Genomic DNA, 22,191 nt, shown 5'->3' with positions numbered 1-22,191 from the left:
TGGGGAATCTGTGGTGATTATGACTATTATGACTTTTAAAACTTCTCGTGGTTTCTTCTCGTTTATCTTCGGGCAATAATTAGGTGTGAGCTTTAAGCTTTGTTTCTTCGACTATTTTGCGAATGAATCGATGTGAGTCAGAGTCTGCAGGCTGTATTTCAAGGCGGCGACCTTTTAAGGTGCCAGTTATCTCTTTTCCGGTTTGCTTGTTTAAGTTTTTTAAGAATTCATCCGCTTTTGGTACGTCATCTACGACAATAATTGGCACTTTATCAATTCTGCTTGTTTTGGGGCTGGAGTTTGGTTTTCTATTTGCGGGAATGATGTCACTTTTGTTTGGTTGGTCTTTTGGGGTGGTAGTGAGCTGAGTGGCTGATTCATCTTCGTTGTCCAAATGCATGTCGTCTATTTGGTTCTCTAATTGTTTATATCGATTGCTGGATTTGAGGGAAGGCTCCTCATCGGAGTCAGAATCCGTTTGTCTATGGCGCAATTTTCTTTTTCTTTGTTCTTTGAAACCACTAGTGGATTGAAGTATGTCGCAGAAGTTTTTGATCTCTTCAAATTGTTTAGCGAGCTTTTCGTTAGAGCTTTGTAATTCGTTTATTTTTGCATTGGCCATCTCGTTTTCCTGCATACGCAGTTGATTGATGGCTTTTACAAGGAGAAAATTTAGTTCTTTTTTATCACTAGCTGACATAATCACATTCGGGTCGTTACGGATATCTTGGATATCTTCCACCAAGGATCTGGTAGTTTCGACGTCATTGGATAAAGTAATTTTGTGACTTAATATTTGGAGAACGTTGGGTTCATCATTGAGATGTCTCATGTGAGGATTTTCTGAGTTTGGAGGTGAATTTTCCATGTTTATGTTATTATTAGTTACAGTTATGTTTGTTGTATCATATTGATTAATCATGTGAGGCAAATAAGTTGGGAAAAAGCCTTACTAAAGGCCGTACCCGAAGGTACCTTTGGTGGTCGTGTGCTTAATGCATGATATAATTAAAGAAAATAAGAGTAGACAATCTCCTATAACAAAAGAATATATTAAGTACTAAATTACAATTGAAATTACATTGCAGAGATCAACGCAGAGCTCGGAACACAGTTCATGCTAGCGTCGCGTACAGTTGTCTCACGAGAAGTCTGAGCGAGTAATGCTGTCGCTTTGCTGCTCCGATTAAGAACTGGATTTTACACGTGGCGCCATCTCATGAATAGAAGTTGAAGTATCTGTCGGAACGCCACAGTACTCCCCCCTAGTACCATCTGTACGTTATAAGTACTTTGGGTTAAATTTAACCTTTCTTCCAGATCTGGTAGTTTTAGGTTGCTCTTTAACGGGATGTAAGCTTTCTTCCGGGAGTGATGTTGATGAGGAAGTTGTTGGATCTTGCATTAGAAATGCTGGTTTGAGACAATCGATTCCAATCACTGATTGTTTGCCATTGCAGATGATGGTGAAATGTTTCGGTGTTCGTTTGACAACTTTGAATGGACCATCATATGAAGGTGTTAAAGTTGGCTTAATTGCATCGTTGCGCACGAATACGTGCGAAGATGTCTCAAGCGCAGGATGTACAAAATAGCCTGGCTGGTTATGCGAAGATGCTGGGGTTGGCGAGATATTGCTCATGGTCTCACGTAAACGTTGAAGGAATGTTGGAGGGTTGATAACTGGAGTAGATTCTGGGTGAAAGAATCACCTCGCAGACGGAGGGTTGCACCATATAACATTTCAGCACAAGTGCTACCAATGTCTTCTTTGAACGAAGACCAAGCAAGACTAGGGGTAAGGCTTCTGTCCAGTCTGTCTGTCTGGCGATTGCCAAGAAGAGAGGTGAGGGATGCGAACAAGTGACATTGAAATTGTCGGCCTTGGTCAGTAGTGATGGTGGTAGGCATGCCAAATCTTGAAAGCCACTGGGAAATGAATGCTCGAGCTACAGTTTCAGAGGATATATTTTCAATAGGAATGGCTTTAGGCCATCTTGTGTACCGATCAATACAAGTGAGGTGGTAAGTGTAACCATTTGAAGGAGGCAATGGGCCAACCAAGTCCAAGTGCACATGATCAAAGCGTCTTGCTGGAAGGTTAAATTGTTGAATGGGGCTGTGAGTGTGACGGGATACTTTACACCGTTGACATGTAATACATGAACGAGTCCATTCTGTGATGTCTTGATTCATTGCTGGCCAGACAAATCTGTCTGCAATCAGCTTTTTGGTGGCACGGATTCCAGGATGTGCCAAATTGTGCAAGGCATTAAATATTTCACGTCTAAAATTGACAGGAATATAGGGACGTATTCTATTGTTCTCTATGTCACAGTAAATTTTAAGCGTTGGATCAATGTGCAGCGGTTGTAACTGAAGGGAGGTTTGTGGATTTGAGATTAGGTTCTTGAGTTCCTCATCATGCAATTGAGCTTTTGCAATTTCAGAGAAATCTTTGGTAGTGAGGTTGATATTGTTTACCCGAGACAAGGCATCAGCGACACAATTATCAGTACCAGAGACATATCTGATATCTGTACTAAACTGGCTGATGAAATCCAGATGTCGAAGCTGACGAGGAGAACTTGAGTCAGAGTTTTTTCTAAAAGCGAAGGTTAATGGTCGATGATCGGTGAAAATGATGAAGTCGTGTCCTTCCAAGTTGTGCCGGAAGTATTTAACAGCACAGTACACAGCAAGTAGCTCCCTGTCATATGTGCTGTATTTCCTTTCTACAGTAGTAAGTTTTCTGGAGAAGAATGCCATTGGGAAAAGTCCTTTAGTGGTATGGGCTTGAAGCACTGCTCCTATGGCCGTGTCAGATGCATCTACCATTATAGAGAGCTGATCACTAGGTGAGTGATAAGAAAGTGTGGCTGCATTTGCCAGATCGTGTTTGCATTGCACGAATGCTGCAGATGCAGATTCAGTCCAAGGGACAGCTCGTTGATCGTTTTTTCTGCTATTCTTCAGAAACTCATGTAAGCAGGCTTGTGTTTTTGTGGCATTTGGCAGAAAGCGTCGGTAGAAATTTAACATTGCTAGAAAACGCTTCAGTTCAGAGATGGTTTTGGGCTGAGGTAGGTCGTTAATTGCTTTGACTCTTTCCGGTAAAGGTTTGACTCCATTCTGGGTGATAAGACATCCAAGAAAGGAAACTGAGGGTTGACCAAGTAAACATTTGGATGGATTTAGTTTTAATCCATGATCTTTAAGGCGAGTGAAAATCTGACGCAGATGTTTAAAATGTTCTTCCACATCTGTAGATGCAACCAGGATATCATCAAAATATGGGATGCAGAAATCGAGGCCAGACAGTACTTGGTGTATGAAACGCTGAAATGTTTGGCCAGCATTGCGAAAACCAAATGGCATATATAAGTACTCAAAGAGACCAAATGGTGTAGTCACTGCGGTCTTGGTCTTGGTCTTCAGCATGCACTGGGATCTGATGATATGCTCTGGCAAGATCGAGGGTAGAAAATATGTTTGTTCCATGAAAAAGATGGGTACAGTCTTGGATATGCGGGACTGGATATCTGTCAGGGACTGTGACGGCATTAAGTCGACGATAATCTCCGCAAGGCCGCCAGCCACCATTAGACTTTTTAACCATGTGAAGTGGACTGGCCCATGGACTTTTAGATGGGCGAATGGTTCCCTGTGTTAGCATGAATTCAAATTCTTTGCGAGCAGCTTTTAACATCTCTGGAGAAAGACGACGAGGCTTGGAAAATACAGCTGGGCCATGTGTTTCAATGTGATGATACACTTCTGGCTGATGAGTATGCTGCCCTGATTTGGATGGTTTTAAAATGTCAGGGAATTCTGCTAATAACCGATGAAACCGTGTGCTGCCCGATACAACACTTATGTTGGTAGGTACGTTCGATATGTGAGAAGATTGGCCCTGTGATGTCAGCTGAGTTGTAGCATCGATTAAGCAATTATTCTTGACATCCACTAGAAGGTGGAAATGTGTCAAGAAGTCGACACCAATAATTGCTTGAGTTACAACCGCAATAATAAAAGGCCAGTTGAAAGTCAGGCGCAAGTTTAAGTCAAGTGTTTGGTGCCGTAGGTTGGAATTTGGGTATCATTGGCTGCATACAGTACAAGTTTATTAAGTTGGTGAGCATTTGTTTTAGTTCTCGGGAGCACTGATATGTCAGCTCCAGTATCTACTAGAAAACATAACTGAGTTGAACGATCAGCCAGTACTATTCTGTCGATGTGGCGGACATTCTGTTGGCCAGCAGAAGACCGCCCATTTAGTTTCCCGCTTGTACAAAAGTGCATGGAGGGGCACACTTGTGAGCTTGAGCGCCAAAATTCATATGATAAAAACATATGCCACTTGTAGGTTCTTTGTACTGCGTTCGAGTATTGTGACGAGATCGACTCCTGCTTCGCGCACGCAATTTATTACGTGGGCCCTGATTTGATCGATTGTATCTCCTTGAAGCATGAAGACTTGTAGAGAGTTCAGATACAACAAATATGAAGGTCGCTGATCTCCAAGTTCAAGTCCTTGTAGTAAAGTACGTATTTTTGAAGATTCACTTTCTGAATAGATTTCAATGAGCCGCTGTTTCAGTTTGGAGTATTTATCACAATCAGGTGGTTTGAGAATTAAGTCATGCACTAAATTCAGAATATCAGACTCAATTGCTGCAACTACATGGTTGAATTTTGTAGAATCCTCACTAATGCGAGTGATAGAAAATTGTGCTTCGATCTGAGCGAACCACAATGAAGGATTATTTTTCCAGAAAGGCGGTGGCTTCACCGCAAGGCGTGTGATTTGTGGTTCTGGTGGAATATCGTCGGCCATACTGATAGATAATTTTCACTTTAATTAATAAACACTTAACAGCACAAATATTGTAGGATGAGGATACACTATTGATATTTTACCATGATAACAATAAATATTTTAACCATGCAGAAAAAATTTACGTAAAGGCCCGTCTACACGTACCGATTTTATCGGCCGACTTTCTCGTACGATTTTATCTGCGAGAGCTTGCTTGTCCACACGCAACGATTTTGTCGTCGGTACAGGAAATGCCTTAACCAATCACTGTCACACTATCAACAACTGTGAAAACAAAACTGTGCGGGAGTGAATTTAGGCGACAATAATAAAAATGGATGAAGATTTCCCGTTAATTGCTACTGTAGCAACATCTGCGATTTTGATCCTCGCTGCTGCTGCTGCAGAAGAAGAAAAAAGAAAGCGTATTTGGACGAGAAATTGGGTGAAACGCAGAGAAATTCATGGAGCCCATAATACCCTGTTTCAAGAGCTGCGTTTTGAAGACAGGTGGTATTGACAGGTGGTAAGACAGGTGGAGCTGCGTTTTGAATACAGGGTGGACTTTGGAAAGTATTTGCGAATGATGCCGTGCGATTTTGATTATTTATTAAACTTAGTGAGCAGCAAAATTAAAAAACAGGATACGATTATGCGTTGTGCAATTTCACCATCTGAGAGGCTGCATGTTACTTTACGCTTTCTAGCTGGTGGTAAGTTAATTTTTATTTTATTGAAAAAAAATCAATTAATTTTTATAAAATTAATAAATCAAATTCACAAAAATTGAAATACAAATTCAAACAATAATTTTAACCACAATTTTTTTAATTTTTGAGTAATTTATAATGAATAAATATCATAATTATATCACTACATCATTTTTAATAAATTTATTTTTTAAGTTTTTTATTATGTTACAGGGTGTTCCTATTCAAATTTACAGTATTTGTTTAGAATACCTAAACAAACATTGTCAAGAGTGATACCAGAAGTATTGGATGCTTTATGGGAATGCATGCAAGATTACATAAAGGTGAGTTAAAACTTAATATATCAATGTTACATATGAGGTCTTATAATTCACAACAACATCATGACCTTTTAATTTTTAAAAAAAATGTTCATTTTTACAGGATCAGGATACTAATGTTAAGTTGAATTTTTCTCAAATTTGTAATATTGAATTAACTTCAGAGCTTGTTTTCCTTGAAATGTGATTCATTTAAAAAGAGTATTACAGGATTGCAATGTATAATTTTCTATTTAGAATTAAGAGCCCCACCAGTGGTTGAGTGGTTAAGACAACTGAATACTGGTAGTTCGATCTGGCTTGGGTTCCGTCCCAGGCGAACAGGTTGGCTGCATGGTTGGTTTTTGTGGTTACCCCATGTGTAACATAAATATGAGCTAGTTTCCCTTAGAAAGGCCTCTACGAAGGTATCCCTCCTCTTACACAGATAGTCCTCGAGGCTTTGCGATATTTAAATTTAAGTAACCTATTTACAATTAAAGTCATAAAATAATAGTTGCATTGGGGTATCTGGATAACGGATAACTTTGAGTTTTTTCTTTGTAAGTACTAGCAGAGAGAGATTTAGTATAGCAATTGGAATTTCATTACTCATGTAACATTCTCTTGAAAATGTTATGCAAACACCGTACTGATGAAATGTCTCTCCAAGTTACACTCACGTTTGTGAAAATTGCAACACCAAGAAGGAATCGTCATAATTGAATGCAATTTAATACACAGTTGAGTGGTAGTGGTACAAATAAATGATTAAATGTTCAAAGCAAACAAACAATAACAAGAGATCAGAATCAGTATTTTGTGTAGCCACCACGCGCCGCAATAAGTGCTGTTACACGACGTGGCATGGAGTCAAACAAAGTTTGAATGTCTGACTGAGGAAGACCATTCCATATCGTTTGTACGCGTACCCAAAGTTCGTCTGCAGACGCAACAGAACGAGGATCACGAGCAAGACGCCGACCAATGACATCCCACACATGTTCAATTGGCGACGGGGAACACGCAGGCCAAGGAAGAAGCTGTACCTGCTGCGCTGCAAAGAAGGATTTAACAATCCGAGCAGTATGAGGGCGGGCATTGTCCTGTTGAAATACAGCGCCTGGCAAGCTTTGAAGGAAGGGAACAGCTTCGGGCTGTAGAACTTCACGGATATACCGGTTGCTGTTCAGATTGCCCACAATTCGTAGCAATTGAGATCGTCTATGATATGCTATGGCGCCCCAGACCATAACTCCGGGTATTCGTCCACTGTGGCGTTCGATAATGCACTCCGGAAGGTGGCGTTCACCGGCATAGCGTCTGACACGAATGCGGCCATCATGGTACCACAAATTAAAGCGGGATTCGTCAGAAAACACGACATGCTGCCAATCTGCACGCCAGTCTCTACGCTGATTGGCCCATTGTAGCCGCAGGCGGCGATGGTCGTGCGTTAGGGGGATCCTGTATAAAGGAGTCCGTGCGCGCAGTCCACACTGCAGCAGACGTCTACGAATTGATGAAGCACACAATGAAACACCTGTAGCTATTGACCACAGTGCTGCCAATTGTCTAGAGGAAGTTGTACGGTCCGTCCGCGCCATGCGGACCAGGTGTCTATCATCGCGAGCTGACGTCACATTTCGGAGTCCACTCCCGGATTTCCGAGTTGTCCGACACTCGTCCGTCCACTGCTTCCAAACGCGCATCACTGTGCTGCTGTTACGCTGCACACGAGAGGCTACTGCACGATACGACAATCCAGCTTCACGAAGGCCGATGATTCTCCCTCGTTCAAATCTCGCTCTCTTTCGTCGACGAGGCATAAGTACAGATTGAGTTAACGTTTACCACTAGCAGATAACCACCGATAACCATACACGCCTCGCTACAGCCGTCTATTTATTCGGATCCATCAGCCGTTCAGAGGGCGCTGCTCAGCATACGCATGCGCTACGGATTTGCAATTCTAATCATTTGCATATCATGCGCTACTTTGCATTTCCTGAAAATTTCAGCTCACTCGCGTAAGTCCTTCATGGTGTTGCAATTTTCACAAACGTGAGTGTATATTTTACACTAACCATTATACTTCAGTTGCATAAGCATGCACTTTTTACCATGTAATAAATCAGGGCTTTTTAAACTTTTTTGATTGACACTTTTGATTTTATGGTGGTTAGAGATGAAAATGTCTCTCACTAATATGTTGCAGAAAAAGGTAAAAGTTTATGGCAGTTTCAGAAATTGTTGGAAATCTTTTGCAATTGCTAGCAAAAAATCTTCTCAAGACTTCGTATTAAAGATAAAGTTTCAATCCCGAATTATTTGATAAATCAGCAAGTTCTTCTTGTGATTTTAATGGCAAATGAGTAATATTTTCCACATTAATTCTAAATAGTTTCACAATCCATATTAGTTCTTTGACACTAAAATTTGAAGGGAAATATTTCTTAAAAGTTTTTCTCAAGACATCTTTTTGATTTATCTATTTCATCATTTTCATTTAAAAATTCAGTTGTTGCGACAAACATTTCTAACAAACTCTTTTCCATCATAGTTTACCATATGGTCATTTTCTTAATAAAGCATCAATTTTTAATTTGAATATGACTATGTTGCAACCTTTTTCTTGAAACGACAAATTTAGATCATTTAGTTTTTCAAATATGTCACTCAAATAATGCAGCTTTTGTAGCCATAACTTATTATGAATTAAATTCGCAAAATCAGATTTTTGTTCAGTTAGAAAGAGAACTTTATGCATTGCCTTATCTTTATCTATTTTCAGATACATTGTGTAAAAATATTCGGTAATTGTAAAATTATTGGAATAAGTTAAAGGATTATCAAAAACTGCTAAAATGTTTTGGCGACCTCCTATGGGGGTCGCGACCAACAATTTAAGAAAATAATTTTAAGTTATAAATGAAATTGTTTTTCCCACTCAACATTAAAATATCTCGTCAGCTTCTTAAAATTTTACAATTCTTTTGCAGGCACCAGTTTGTTGGTCCATGCTCTAGATTATAATTTGACTCAAATTCTAGAATGAACCATTTTCAATGGGAATGTCTGTCATAATGTTGTTTATGCTTTTCAGTATATTTAAATAAAATTTTCATTTATAAGAAGAGATATGATTATTTGATTTTGGAAAAATCATAATAAACATTGTTTTATAATTAGGGAGGCATCTAGCAATAGAATGTAGGAACTGCAGAGATTGCATTGGACAGCAAATTGACAACCTAGTATCCACCCTGTATAAAACACATAATGAATCTGCTAAATTGACCACCTATGGGTTCATCCAAAATTCTTCAATAGACACTTTTAGTTTTGAGTTTTCTTCAAATTAGAAAGCATATATATTCAGTTATAAAATGTTTAAACATCTTGTTTAAATGAAAATTCTGTTTCTGTGTACAAACAAGCATAAGCCCTTTTTGTTTATTGTATTATTGTTTGTACAACAACAGCTTATTTTTTAATCATTTATTTTCCAAAAATTATCAGTTTTTCTGTCTGTATGGGTATTGTGATCAAAAACATTCATTTACCCACAGTCACTTAGCTTTAATTCCATTTATTGTATCTGACACATTCATTACTTTAAAAACTTTAACAAAAACAAGAGAGAAAAAAATGGGGAAAAATTAGATAAAAAGTGAAACATAGGAACACAACCAAAATATATAAGCACATTTTTTTATCTATTTCTTTGACGTGAATTTTATTATAACAAATGAGTAGCTAATATTCGTTGATAAAATATTTGATTTTACTATTTGCCAATATTTAAATAGCATTTTCTGCATTTATACTTTGTATTCGCATCCTTTTTTCAGTTTCATAATTAATACTTATTTTCTCATTTCGTAGACACCAAACACTGCTCAGGAGTGGAAAGCCATAGAAGAAGCTTTTGCTGAAAAGTGGAACCTGCCACACTGTGTTGGTGCCATCGATGGAAAACACGTTATGATAAAAGCACCAGCAGGGGGTGGCAGCACTTTTTACAATTATAAAAGTTTCAACAGCATTGTGCTGATGGCATCAGTTGATGCAGATTATAAATTTACATTTATTGATGTTGGATGTAATGGACGAATATCAGACGGAGAAGTTTTTGCCCAAACAAGTTTATTTTCGATGCTAGACAATAACTTGCTTGATCTGCCCAGCCCAACACCTTTGATTCCAGGTAGTGAGCCTGTGAATTATTTTATGGTTGCAGATGAGGCGTTTCCTTTGAAATGTTATCTGATGAGGCCATATCCTGGTAAAAATATCTCTCCTCAGCAAAGGATTTTCAATTATCGACTGTCCAGGGCAAGGCGTGTTGTTGAAAATGCATTCGGGATATTATCAAATAGATTTCGTATCTTGATGCAACCAATACAGCTGCCTCCTGCGACAGTTGATAAAATTGTTTCTGTATGTTGCTGTTTGCATAACTTTCTACGAGAAAGACCGTCCAGGCAATTGTTTACACCAAGAGAACTAATCGATCATGAAGATGAGGACTTTAATTTTATACCTGGATCATGGCGATATGAGGAATCGCTAAGTAAGATGAAATCCCTGTGTAAACAAAATGGTTATAACACAGGGTCTGCTGAAGCAAGGCTAATGCGAGAAAAAATTTGCGATTATGTAAATAATGAAGGAAAAGTTGCATGGCAAGATAAATTTATAAAATATTATTAATTTCTCAATATATGTTATTCAATTTATGTTCCCTGATTTCTCAATATGTGTTATAATAAAAGATAAAGAAATAAAGATTATTTATAAGTATTTTTATTTTATGTTACAAAATAATGTGGTAAGTAATAAATATATCTAAGTTTCTTATTTATTCTGTGTTGTTCATGGAATCTAATACATTTTGTTCTGTCTGTGCATCTGTGAGAATTTGGTATATTTTATATTTTGTGTCTGTGAGGAGTTGAGGGTCACGGATTAGACTTAGTTCGGAACCAACAAAGGAACCGAACTGTGTAAATGTATTTGGAGTAGTGTTTTTTGATTTTAATATTGTAGAAATATCTTCCAGTGTTGTTGTGGCTGCTGTGTAAATGTGATCGTGTTTCTGTTTTTTGTTTGAAGTTGTAGTGTTTGATGTGTGTCTTTTTAGCTGTGGTAGTGTTTGTGTATGACATAGTTCTCTCTGTGTCTCTTCAGTGTCTTCAAAATCGTTCATGTCAAACATCTCCTCAGAATGACTGGTAACTTCTGCACTTCTTTCTTGTGTACTAGTATCATTAAAATCCTGAAAATTAAAATAACACTTTAATTTTTACTATTACAGCTATCATTCATTCATATATAACAAATCATAATTAACAAGCTATGGGAAAATGCTATGGGAATAAAAAAAAGCTATGGGAATATGCAGAAATAAATATTTATAAGGATAATGAATATATTTCCTAAGCTTGATTTTTCAAGAGATATCAAAGTTGAATAGTCAAATATCTTGAATAAGAATACGAAAAAACCTCGTAATTCTGCTGTCTAAGTTGTAGCGTATTTGGTATCAATAAAAACATGCAATACATATATTTAAAAGAAAATATATAAGTTAATGCTTATGTTTAAGTATGTTAAAAGTAACAAAATATTGACTAACTTATGTCTGATTTAGCTGTGAATATAAGTTTATCATTGAAAATGGTATATATATATGTAATGATATTTTTAAAGCAATTGATTAAATTAAATTCTATTAATATTGCTTAATAATGTGTTGGCGATTCTCTACCTAAATTGCATCCCTGTTCCTAAATTTTGGCGAAATCCTTTCTTTAGTATAAAATATATTAACCTGTTGGCGCCCGCCAAATCGCCAAACTCATAAATCTGTCATATTACATAAAGTACTTAAGAACACTCCTGATGAGAAGATAGCGTCACCTCGTGATTTCAATTAATATCGCTGATTGGAGGAGCCTCGTGACGTACACATATGTATAAGTAGGGCTTCTGCTCAAGGTACGAGGAGAACGCTTACGAGATGGATGCTAAAATAAACCTACCACTTTATATTCCAAAATTTGTCTCATTCCTGTTGCCCCGGCTGCACAAAACAAATAATGTATGAGAAATTACATTTCAGAAAGCCGGTAGGATACCACCTTCAAAGGGATTATCTAAAAAAGAAGATACCCCAAGGATTATACGGATAAAATGTTACGCACTTAAGATGAATTTGCCGCTGTGCGACTTCTATGTTTCTACATTTTTCTGTAGGCGTTCTTGCTTCAAGAGAATCATCCTTCTGTTACCTGTATTCTGGTATTCTGCAGATTATTTTACGTCCAGAGAAGCATCCTTCTGCCCCGTGATGTGTGATTTGTGTTTCCATCGAAAGTTCGTCGTTCATCAAATGTGCTCTTACCGTTGACCTACTTTTGAGGATGGAAATCTTTCCCTACGTCTACGCCGTTCTGTGTTGCTCTTGAGAGCTTTGTGCTTGTGTGGTGATTGATCGTGTTTTGCGAAAATCTAATCAAGAGTGCCCAAAAATGTGTATTTTCGTGTCGATTTCATCACTCGTATTCTCGTCACAATAAGTCAAACAGAAGCAATTAGTAAAAAGATTGGCGATGCAAATGATATTATTACTATTGAGTTATAATTACTGATTTAATAATAGTGTTTTTATTTTGAAAATTTTAAAAAGTATTATTTTGGTATAAATGTATTTTAAATTTGGTATTTAAAGGATGTATTTTGGTTTTAATATTGTTTTGGGAAAATTTAAAGAGTATTATTTTTGAATTAGTTTTATTTATAAAGTATTTTTAGTTTTATTTATGAAAGTATTATTAAAAGAATAATGGCTAATGAAAACCTCTCTGATCCTGATGATTCATTAAGGGCAGCTAGCGCTGAACCTGAAACAAGTATAATTCCCTTTGACGCGCAGAATGATATGGATATAAATTCATGGCTTGAGTACTTTAACAAAACTCACTTAGATAAAGATGAAACTTGGAAGCTTAATAATGTAGCTCGATATCTAAAAGGTAATGCACTTAGCGTATATGTCAAAAACTGCCATAAAATTACTAAATATGTGGAATTAGTCCAAATTTTAAAGGAAAATTTTTTCAACCCCACTTTAACTACGTTTGGTGATTTTGCCAATTACAAGTATAATCATAAAGAGGACATAACGCAATATTTTCGCAAAAAATTAGATATTGGTAAAAAATTAAATCTAACTCATGAAATGATCTTGGAGGGTCTGACGGATGGCCTTCCTACAGAATTAAAATCCTTAATGACGATCAACGCACCCTCTGACCCCATCTCTTGGCTTACTCATGTCCATAAGCTTATTAAGATTAGAGAAAATCAACAAATCAAAAGTGCACCTCCCAGATTTGTTACTCCGATTGAGAACAGTCCCCAAGATTACAATCGATTTAATAGAAGTAGAATTTCAGCTACTGTGAGACAAGATTCTCCTAGACCCAACAATTTCCAACGTTTTCAGAGACCAAGTAATTTTTATAATCGGTTCAGTGGTCCAGGAATTACAAGCCATCATAATTATAATTCTCAAAATAGATTGCCATTGCCACCTAGTCCCTGTAGACTTTGCACCCGGAACGGAATCTCAAATGCTTTTCACTGGTTTCAGGTTTGTCCTTTCAGAAGGGAGAGATCTGATACACCTAATGTTATGCCCCTTGCAATAGAACCAACCCCAGAAACCCCTCACAGTAGTTGACTATTAAAGGTGTCGGGATATTTGCCCAATAAGAAACGTCTAGAGTGTGTTGTAGACAGTGGTGCCACCATATCAATAATTTCCTCCAAAACAGCTAGACAATTACGTTTAAAAGTACAAAGAGTTAGATCATTTTCAGTAACCCAAACTAAAGGAAAAATAATCTTCAACAAAATATGTTGTATACAAATGAAAATTGGACGGATTAGTAAACAAATTACCTTGTTTGTTCTTGATAATAATTTGAATTATGTAATTTTAGGACTTTATGAATGCAAATTATTTGAGTTGAGTATTGATTGTACTAATTTAAAAATTAAACAGAGAGCTATTGTACTTAATGATGACTGCCATTTTTGACAGCCGACCCATATCTCTACACCTCCAACTTCAAGGTGGTACAACAAATGTTTATCCATGTGTTAATAATAATGATGATGATGTAAGATATTTTCAAACCTGTAAATCTCGGACTACAAATCCAAAGGAATTAGTTTCTCAGTCTAACATTTATGTGAAAAATGCTGTTTCTAATACTGTCGATGACAAAGGGTATAAACTTGGAAAAATTGTTAAATGATTATTCATCTGTGTTTTCTAAAAATAAGTATGATGTAGGAAAAATTAATATTGAACCTCAACAAATTAATTTAAATTCTGATTTGCCTGTATCATTAAGACCTTATAGAACATCCCCTATGGAAGAAGAGGAAATTAAGACCCAAATTGATCAATTATTACAAGCAGGTATAATTAAAGAAAGTTGTAGCCCATATTCATCCCCCGTGACTTTAGTACTTAAACGTGAGGAAGGTAAGAAAACTAGATTATGTATAGATTATCGAAAATTGAATTCCCTGGCTAAAACAGATGCAAACCCTCTTCCTCGCATTGACACTTTGTTAGACAAATTAAGTAAAGCAAAATTATTTTCTACAATTGATTTGAGATCTGGTTTGTGGCATATCCCGATTCACCCTGCAGATACTGAGAAATTAGCTTTTTGCACGAATTTTGGATTATTCTAATGGTTAAGACTCCCTTTTGGTTTCAAAAATGCTCCTGCAATTTTTAACAGAACAATTAGACGAATATTAACAAAAAATAAAATTAATTTCGCTTGCAGTTACTTTGATGATATAATCGTTTACTCTTCCTCTGAGAAGGAACATTTAGAACATTTAAAAATTTTATTTGAGGTGTTTAAAGAGGAGCATATTAAATTGAATCGAAACAAATGTGTGTTCGCCCGAGATCAGATCACATTTCTTGGCTATGAAATAAAAAATGGTAGAATAATTCCCGATAACCATAATATAGAAGTTATTAAGAAACTTAAAAACCCCAGTAACACCAAAGAGTTACAAAGAGTTTTGGGAAGTGTGAATGTGTATCATAGATTCATTCCGAATTATGCAACTATTAGAGCTCCATTAAACAGACTCTTGAAAAAAGATGTCAAGTGGGAATGGGATGACCAATGTCAAAAAGCTTTCGACGAAATGAAAAGAATACTGATTTCCAAACCTGTTTTACAATTGTATGATTCCAGTAGGCCATGTCATATTTTTGTTGACGCTTCTCAAACTGCTGTTGGAGCTGTTTTGAAACAACCAGATGAAAATGATGTCCTTCACCCTGTATCATATCATTCCCGAACTTTAAGAAATTATGAGAAAAATTATACGATTACTGAGTTAGAATGTTTGGCCATAGTAGATGCCCTAGACAAATTCTATTACTATCTGCATGGACAAAAATTTGTTATACATACGGACCATGCGGCCCTCGTTTGGCTCAAAAATGTTAAAAATTTAAAAGGTAGACTCTTCCGTTGGTCACTCAAACTAAGTATGTTCAGTTATGAAGTAAAGTATCAGAAGGGCTCTACCAATATTGAAGCTGACATGCTTTCTAGACATCCTGTTTCACAGCACCTCCAACATTATGTACATTTACTTGATAGAAATGAAATAATCCAACAACAAAAAACTGATAATGTCTGCGGAAAAAATTACCAAGAGATAAATGATATGATGGTAATTAAGAAAAAGAATTTTTATAAAATTGTAGTACCTAAATCTTTAAGATTAAAATTGTTGAATAAAACCCATGAAAATTTTGGTCACCCGGGAGTTCAAATTATGCTTAATTTAATCACCTCTCAATATTATTGGCCTCATATTAGCGAAGATATCGGAAATTTTGTTAAACATTGTCATACTTGTCAACTTAATAAAAAGAAAAAACAGAAAAAATTTGGTCTTATGCAAGACGTACCCCCAACCGACAAACCTTTCGAATGTCTCTCTATTGACACTGTGGGAGGATTTAATTATTATAATTCTACAAAAAAATATTTGCATATAGTTATTGACCATGCAACAAGATATGTCTGGGCTTTTCCCTCTAAAAGTGTAACTTCAGAAACCTATGCCAATTGTCTAAAACAAATATTTCAAATACAAGTCCCCGAAAAAATTCTGAGTGACAGGAATGCAGCCTTCACTTCCTCTAGATTCAAAAAATTTCTTAAAAAGCATAATGTTAAACAACTTTTAACTTCATCTCACCATCCCCAGACAAATGGTAAAGTAGAAAGAGTAAATCAATCAATAGTAAGTCGACTAAAATGTAAAGTAAATTCTTCTAAAAAAGTACCGTGGACTAAAGTGCTAGAGCAAGTTGTTATCGAATATAACAACTCCCCTCATACGGTAACTAAGTTCACCCCAGCATACTTACTATTTGGTAACCTCCCTTTTGAATCTCCAATTGATCAAAATAAATACCCTTCCTTAAATGAAGCAAGGGCTTTAGCAAAGAAAAGAACTATCGAATACCACCGAAAGAATAAAACTAGATATGACATCAGATTTGTAGAATCTAAATTTCAACCTGGAGATTTTGTCCTTTACGAGGAATTCGAATACCCAAATACTAGAAAATTGACTTCACCCTATTCAGGCCCTTATCAGATTATGAATAAATTATCTGAAGTTAATTATGAAATCGACAGGGAAAATTTTCACACGAAGAAACCAACTGAGATTGTACATGCGTCAAAATTAAGGTTCTATTATCCACCCGAGAACTTTAAATTACATCATGAATAAATCAAAATTTATAAATCAATAAACTATCCATAACCCTTCTTTTAGTTTTCATCCTGTTGTCCCCCTTAATAATTGATTTATCTCTCAGTGTCTGAAAAGTTTGTCTGCCTTTTTCTTTTACTGGGCTCCTTCAAACTTGAGTTTCAGGTTCAATGCACTTTCCGTGTGGGAAACACTCAATTGAGGCTATACTACAAGTAGAGTACTATACCCTCACATTTCCTTGAGCTCATGTTTTCCTATGTTTGTGTTATAAATTGTAGCAACAGTTGAAAAAGTTAAATTTCAGTTGTTGAAACTTCTGAATTTCATTTTATGTTTCTGCAGCATCGTGTACAAAAACTGGTATGGATGTTGGAAGTTAAATGTTGTTTTGTTATCATTAATAAGAGAAAAATAGAGTGACAAAATATGTTAAAAACCTAGCAAAATGTGTATTTTCAACAAGAGTATAAGAGCTCTAATATTGTGACATAAAAACTCAAATGTTTTCAGTGCCAATGCTGATCCATAATTCTAGCGCTAATTAAATGCTCCGGAGATCTCCAAAGACCAGCAAAAGACTAAAGATGAGCCTGAATGACAACTCTAATGATTGTACGGACTCATACACAAACTGTGAATGGCATGCCCTAAGATATAAACTTACAAATTCAGTTATATTACTATTTCCTATTGCCGCGTAGCTAACCAGCAATATGTTATTAGTGCTTTATTTGTTCTGCTCTTAGTTACTATATTATAATTTCATTAATCATTTATTATATTTTATATACTGTATTAATTATATTCAAATATTTTATGTCATATTTTATGTAAACATTTTGTGTCCCTTGAGGTAAATCCAATCAGTTTTCCTACTCACTTAATTTCCTAATAACTAAATTTTCTGCTCTCACTATCTGGACTGTCTTGGGTCGACGGCCGCGACTGCAAGCCTTTTCAGATGGGGGGGATAATCTGTAATGATATTTTTAAAGCAATTGATTAAATTAAATTCTATTAATATTGCTTAATAATGTGTTGGCGATTCTCTACCTAAATTGCATCCCTGTTCCTAAATTTTGGCGAAATCCTTTCTTTAGTATAAAATATATTAACCTGTTGGCGCCCGCCAAATCGCCAAACTCATAAATCTGTCATATTACATAAAGTACTTAAGAACACTCCTGATGAGAAGATAGCGTCACCTCGTGATTTCAATTAATATCGCTGATTGGAGGAGCCTCGTGACGTACACATATGTATAAGTAGGGCTTCTGCTCAAGGTACGAGGAGAACGCTTACGAGATGGATGCTAAAATAAACCTACCACTTTATATTCCAAAATTTGTCTCATTCCTGTTGCCCCGGCTGCACAAAACAAATAATGTATGAGAAATTACATTTCATATATATATATATAATTTACAAATATATATATATATATATATATATAAACTGAGAAGAAAGCAAAGCTAATAATTACTACAGTAAAAAGAAATAATTTGAGTGTTTTTAAAAGAACAGTATCTGTGCATGTACATCCCATATTTTTATAACTTTTCAATGTGAAGCGGAGTTGGACTTCATTTACTTGTAAAAACTTGAACAATATGAGTAAGATTTTGATAGTAATAATTACTTAAAATGCAATAAGAATTCATGTTTCTCTATTAATATTTTAAAATTAGAGGTAGTCACATATTATCTCAACCACCTTAATAAAAATTGCCATACTCTGCACATAAAAATTTCACGGGCAACCTTGTTCATAAAAATCCTTCAGTCAAGCAATGTTTCAATTGTTTATTTTTGTTGTATTTGGAATTCTAATGATTTTGACAGACATCGTAATTTATTTTTGGGAGTTGGGAACCTTTAACTTACTTTTAAAATATCACTTGTGGAATCTGCCAGCAATGGAAGAAAATGCAGTAAAAATTCTGCAGAATATAGTATTTTGTCACAAAACCGTTAACACAAACAGCGATGAGATGTGTTTGGTAAACAGTTGATGTGCAGTACCAAGTTTACGCAATTTATTGGTTTTTTAAGTGAAAACAGATCACTGTGTACATGGAGAAAAGAATAACGCTAAAAGTTAGAGAAGTATTTTGCAAATTCATAAGTGTTTTATTTTTTAGTACTTAACATATTAGCGTAATCACCTCAAGTTTGGCAAATTTTTATAAATGAAAAAGAATGAGGGTAATGTTGCTTGACTGAAGGAATGTTTATGAGCATGGTTGCCTAAAGTATTGTTATGCTCATGGTCGACAGATTTTAGCACATTCTGGAAATTTAAAAGGGCTTGTACTAAAGTGCTTGTGATAACATGTAAGAACCTATTTTTTAATGTATCATATAATTTTTACTTAATAATTAAAATTCATGTTTAGATTTTTCGGCTTTTTTCGGTAGGTCGATAATACTTTGCTGACTTACTATCAGATATTTAAGAATGGTTTTTTTTAAAAAAAGTCATAAAAACCACTAACTTGTACCAGTAAGTAATTTTTACCTTTACATTTATAAAGACCACCAAATATGTGACAAGGTGGTTGTGTTAATACATGAGTACCAAAACAGACTTACGAAGAGAAATTTAAGTACCTTAACTCTCATTTCAAAATAAATTACATATGCTTTTCTGGGTGTTAGACTAATTGATTAAGACAACACAATTCAAGGACTATCTGCCTATAGAGAGGGATGCTTCATAGAAGAATTTTTAGGGAAAAATGGCTCGTATCCATGTTCTGCAAAGGAAAAAACAAAAACCAACCTTACAGTCAGCTTATTTGCTGGCATTCGAACACTGGTCAAATTACCAGTTATTTAGCAGTTTTACTGCTCAGCTATTTTGGAAATTATCAATAGAATATCATTCATTGGAAAAAAGATTAGGTCTTCATATAAATTCAAAATATAACTTCTACTACCTCTGACACTTCTGATTTTAGAAATTAAACCCTGGTCCTATCCACTTTTACCTATACTTTAATGGGAAATGGGATTATTTTTAAGTAAATCAGCTTAAGAATAGTCTTTAAATATAAAGATTTCATTTAAGAAATTAAATAGCACACATAGTTGTAAAAGGATAAATAAAATAATACTTTTGTACTGAAGTTATATAGAAATTGCTGTGAGTGTGAACTTTTGCAGATGACCCATCTGCTGCATGAGCTTGAAGATTCGGCTAATATAATTTACACAGCTAAGTATGTATAACAATATTATTTTATTTATCACAAAAACTGTTAAAGTTTTGCCTATATTAAAAACAATTCTATAAATTTTCAAATAGTAAAGGGAAATTATTTACTTTATAAGCCAAATTACATAAATTTAAAAAGTAATCACTTACCAAAGAAGTCACAGTATTCCTTAAGGACACGACATCACTTAAAAATTGTAACGATGTGTAAAACTGCCATGCCGATTTGTACTGCATGGCAGTGCTTGCACCAGATGTATAATTTTTTTTTCTCTTTATGTTTCTCCTTTGTAAATTGAGTACGCAGGTTACTCCATTTTTTTTTAATTTCATTTTCTGGAACGCATATTTGTGTGCTTAAGTCCTGAAATGTTAAAATAACCATGCTTCAGAAAAAGTAAATAACTACTGTGCTTTAAATGATAACCTTTACTATTAAATAAATAGACAATAATGTTATGAAAACCGCAACAATATGAGTAAAAAGTACTAATACAGAATAAAGATTACTATAGTAGAAAGGAATAGTGTAATTTCAATACAAAAATTTCAAATAAGAAATATAAATATGCGAAATCTTAAAATAGCATATCATACTGAATATTAAAAAATACTATCGGTATAGTTTAATAACTAATACAGTTCTGAAAACTGTAATCGTATTGCTATATCGGGAAATTTTCCGTAACCGGCCCTTGGCTATTTTTTGGCCGCCATCTTGGATTTCAAAAATCATATACTACAGCTATATCCATTTGACTTTGAAGGGAAGATTAATAATTTTTATCTTCTTATATCCTACCCATATATCTTTCTTTCTGAGTAGCTATGTGCAGAGTTAAAAAATGTATAGATATATAAAAATAATAAGGATAGCTTAATTATTTTTATTGAGAAAAATTAAATGGGCATAGCTATATATGTAAGAATACATAATTAAATTAGTCCAAATCATATTTAATGCATCTCCATATTTATTTTAATATTTTCATTTAATATGTATTTAAATGCACTAATCATTTTATCATTAGAATTCTAGTAAAAGTAAGAAAAAAGCTATAATAAATTAAATGCTGTTGTTGTTGGTTTCATTTTAACTTTGCCCAGTTTGTCTTCATGGCAATAGCAATATTTATAACATATATAATACTTAAAAAAGGAACTTTTTGTTATGTTAATAATAATAATTTGCTTCATTTTTTAACTCCCAAAACCCCATAAACGTTTTGCGAAAATATAAAAAACTTTATTTTCTTTTACCGTAATGTTCGAAAAATAAACCCCATAAACGTTTTGCGAAAATATGAAATAATGATACTCCCAAAACCCCATAAACGTTTTGCGAAAATATAAAAAACTTTATTTTCTCTTACCGTAATGTTCGAAAAGTAAACAGAAAATTTCACTTTTCCTCCTTCAGGAAAATTCCCTGTGTGGGTTGCAACAATTACCAGGGTTACCATATTCTGGCGCACGTACGCTCACTTCCGATGTAAACAAATCCGCAATTTCGCCAAGTGCCGGTTATGGAAACATCCCCAGCACTCCAATAGTACTCACCAGATCTGCAAAAAGAAAAAGCTTCTCGGCCTTTGAATGCTTCGAAGAGATTAGTGTTTATCCGAGCTAATTTTCTGTTCAGCTCCTTTAAACTGTACGGGTTGAAACCATTCTCGAATAAATTTCGTTCACGCGGGAGGATACCTGAAAAGAGAATGATCTTCGGGTTTAAACGCTCAATAACCTTATACAGACAATCATATTTATGATGAATATCATCCAAAGTGTCAGAAGAGTTATTGGTACCAACATGAACCAAAACTAACTCAAATTGATTGTCTATCAAGGTTATCTTGCGTGTCAACCTTTCAATCGTAACACTCGGAAAACAATGAAAATGAACTTCATAATCCAGTAAATTCAGCAATAAATATTCTTTTAAATATTTTATCATCGAATCTCCGATTATAAGTATTTTCATTTTTCCTGTTTGCTTAGACAAAGACATAATAAAAATAATACAAATAACAAAATCAAATTAAGAATTAGCACGTGCAGTAAAAACACTCACCGATGAAAATGGCGGAATACGATTTCTATTTTTACTAGATTTACGTATTTGGCGCCAGTGTCCAGTTTGACGTGAAAAAGATAACCCTCCAACCAATCACAGCAAAGTACACTTTCCCGTAAACATTTGGCGTTTGTTTGTACATAATTGTTCAAACTCCGCTCTAGTATTGTATATGGTTCTATGTTGTTAGTCTGCTGCTGTTTTTTGAAAAATTTATG

The 22,191-nt window shown here is 35.1% G+C and overlaps 1 protein-coding gene across 2 annotated transcripts; it reads right to left on the bottom strand.

Moving 5' to 3' along the window:
• Positions 1-10,622: 10,622 nt before the first annotated feature.
• On the bottom strand, positions 10,623-21,966 carry LOC146998563 (uncharacterized). Of its 2 annotated transcripts, none has more exons than XM_085811084.1 (3): positions 21,273-21,966; positions 20,050-20,263; positions 10,623-11,112 (listed from the first exon to the last, which is right to left on the bottom strand). In XM_085811084.1, exons 2-3 carry the CDS (start codon positions 20,230-20,232, stop codon positions 10,696-10,698), a joined length of 600 nt encoding a protein of 199 aa, XP_085667210.1. In that variant the 5' UTR covers positions 20,233-20,263; positions 21,273-21,966; the 3' UTR covers positions 10,623-10,695. The 2 variants fall into 2 exon arrangements, with proteins under 2 accessions (XP_085667210.1, XP_085667211.1); XM_085811085.1 differs by having other exon boundaries at positions 21,460-21,966.
• Between the last annotated feature and the right edge of the window lie 225 nt (positions 21,967-22,191).

The sequence above is a fragment of the Stegodyphus dumicola genome, chromosome 2 (assembly GCF_044657685.1).
Source record: "Stegodyphus dumicola isolate Sdum_Otavi_A_Nest chromosome 2, ASM4465768v1".
Classification (NCBI taxonomy): Eukaryota; Metazoa; Arthropoda; class Arachnida; order Araneae; family Eresidae; genus Stegodyphus; species Stegodyphus dumicola.
This window is presented reverse-complemented; position numbering and strand designations above follow the sequence as displayed.

Excerpts from the sequence above, each read along its gene's own strand:
- LOC146998563 (XM_085811084.1), bottom strand. The coding sequence starts at position 20,232 with ATGAAATTAAAAAAAAATGGAGTAACCTGCGTACTCAATTTACAAAGG. Across the intron at positions 11,113-20,049 it reads GGAATACTGTGACTTCTTTG|GATTTTAATGATACTAGTAC; the intron begins GTAAGTGATTAC and ends TTTAATTTTCAG.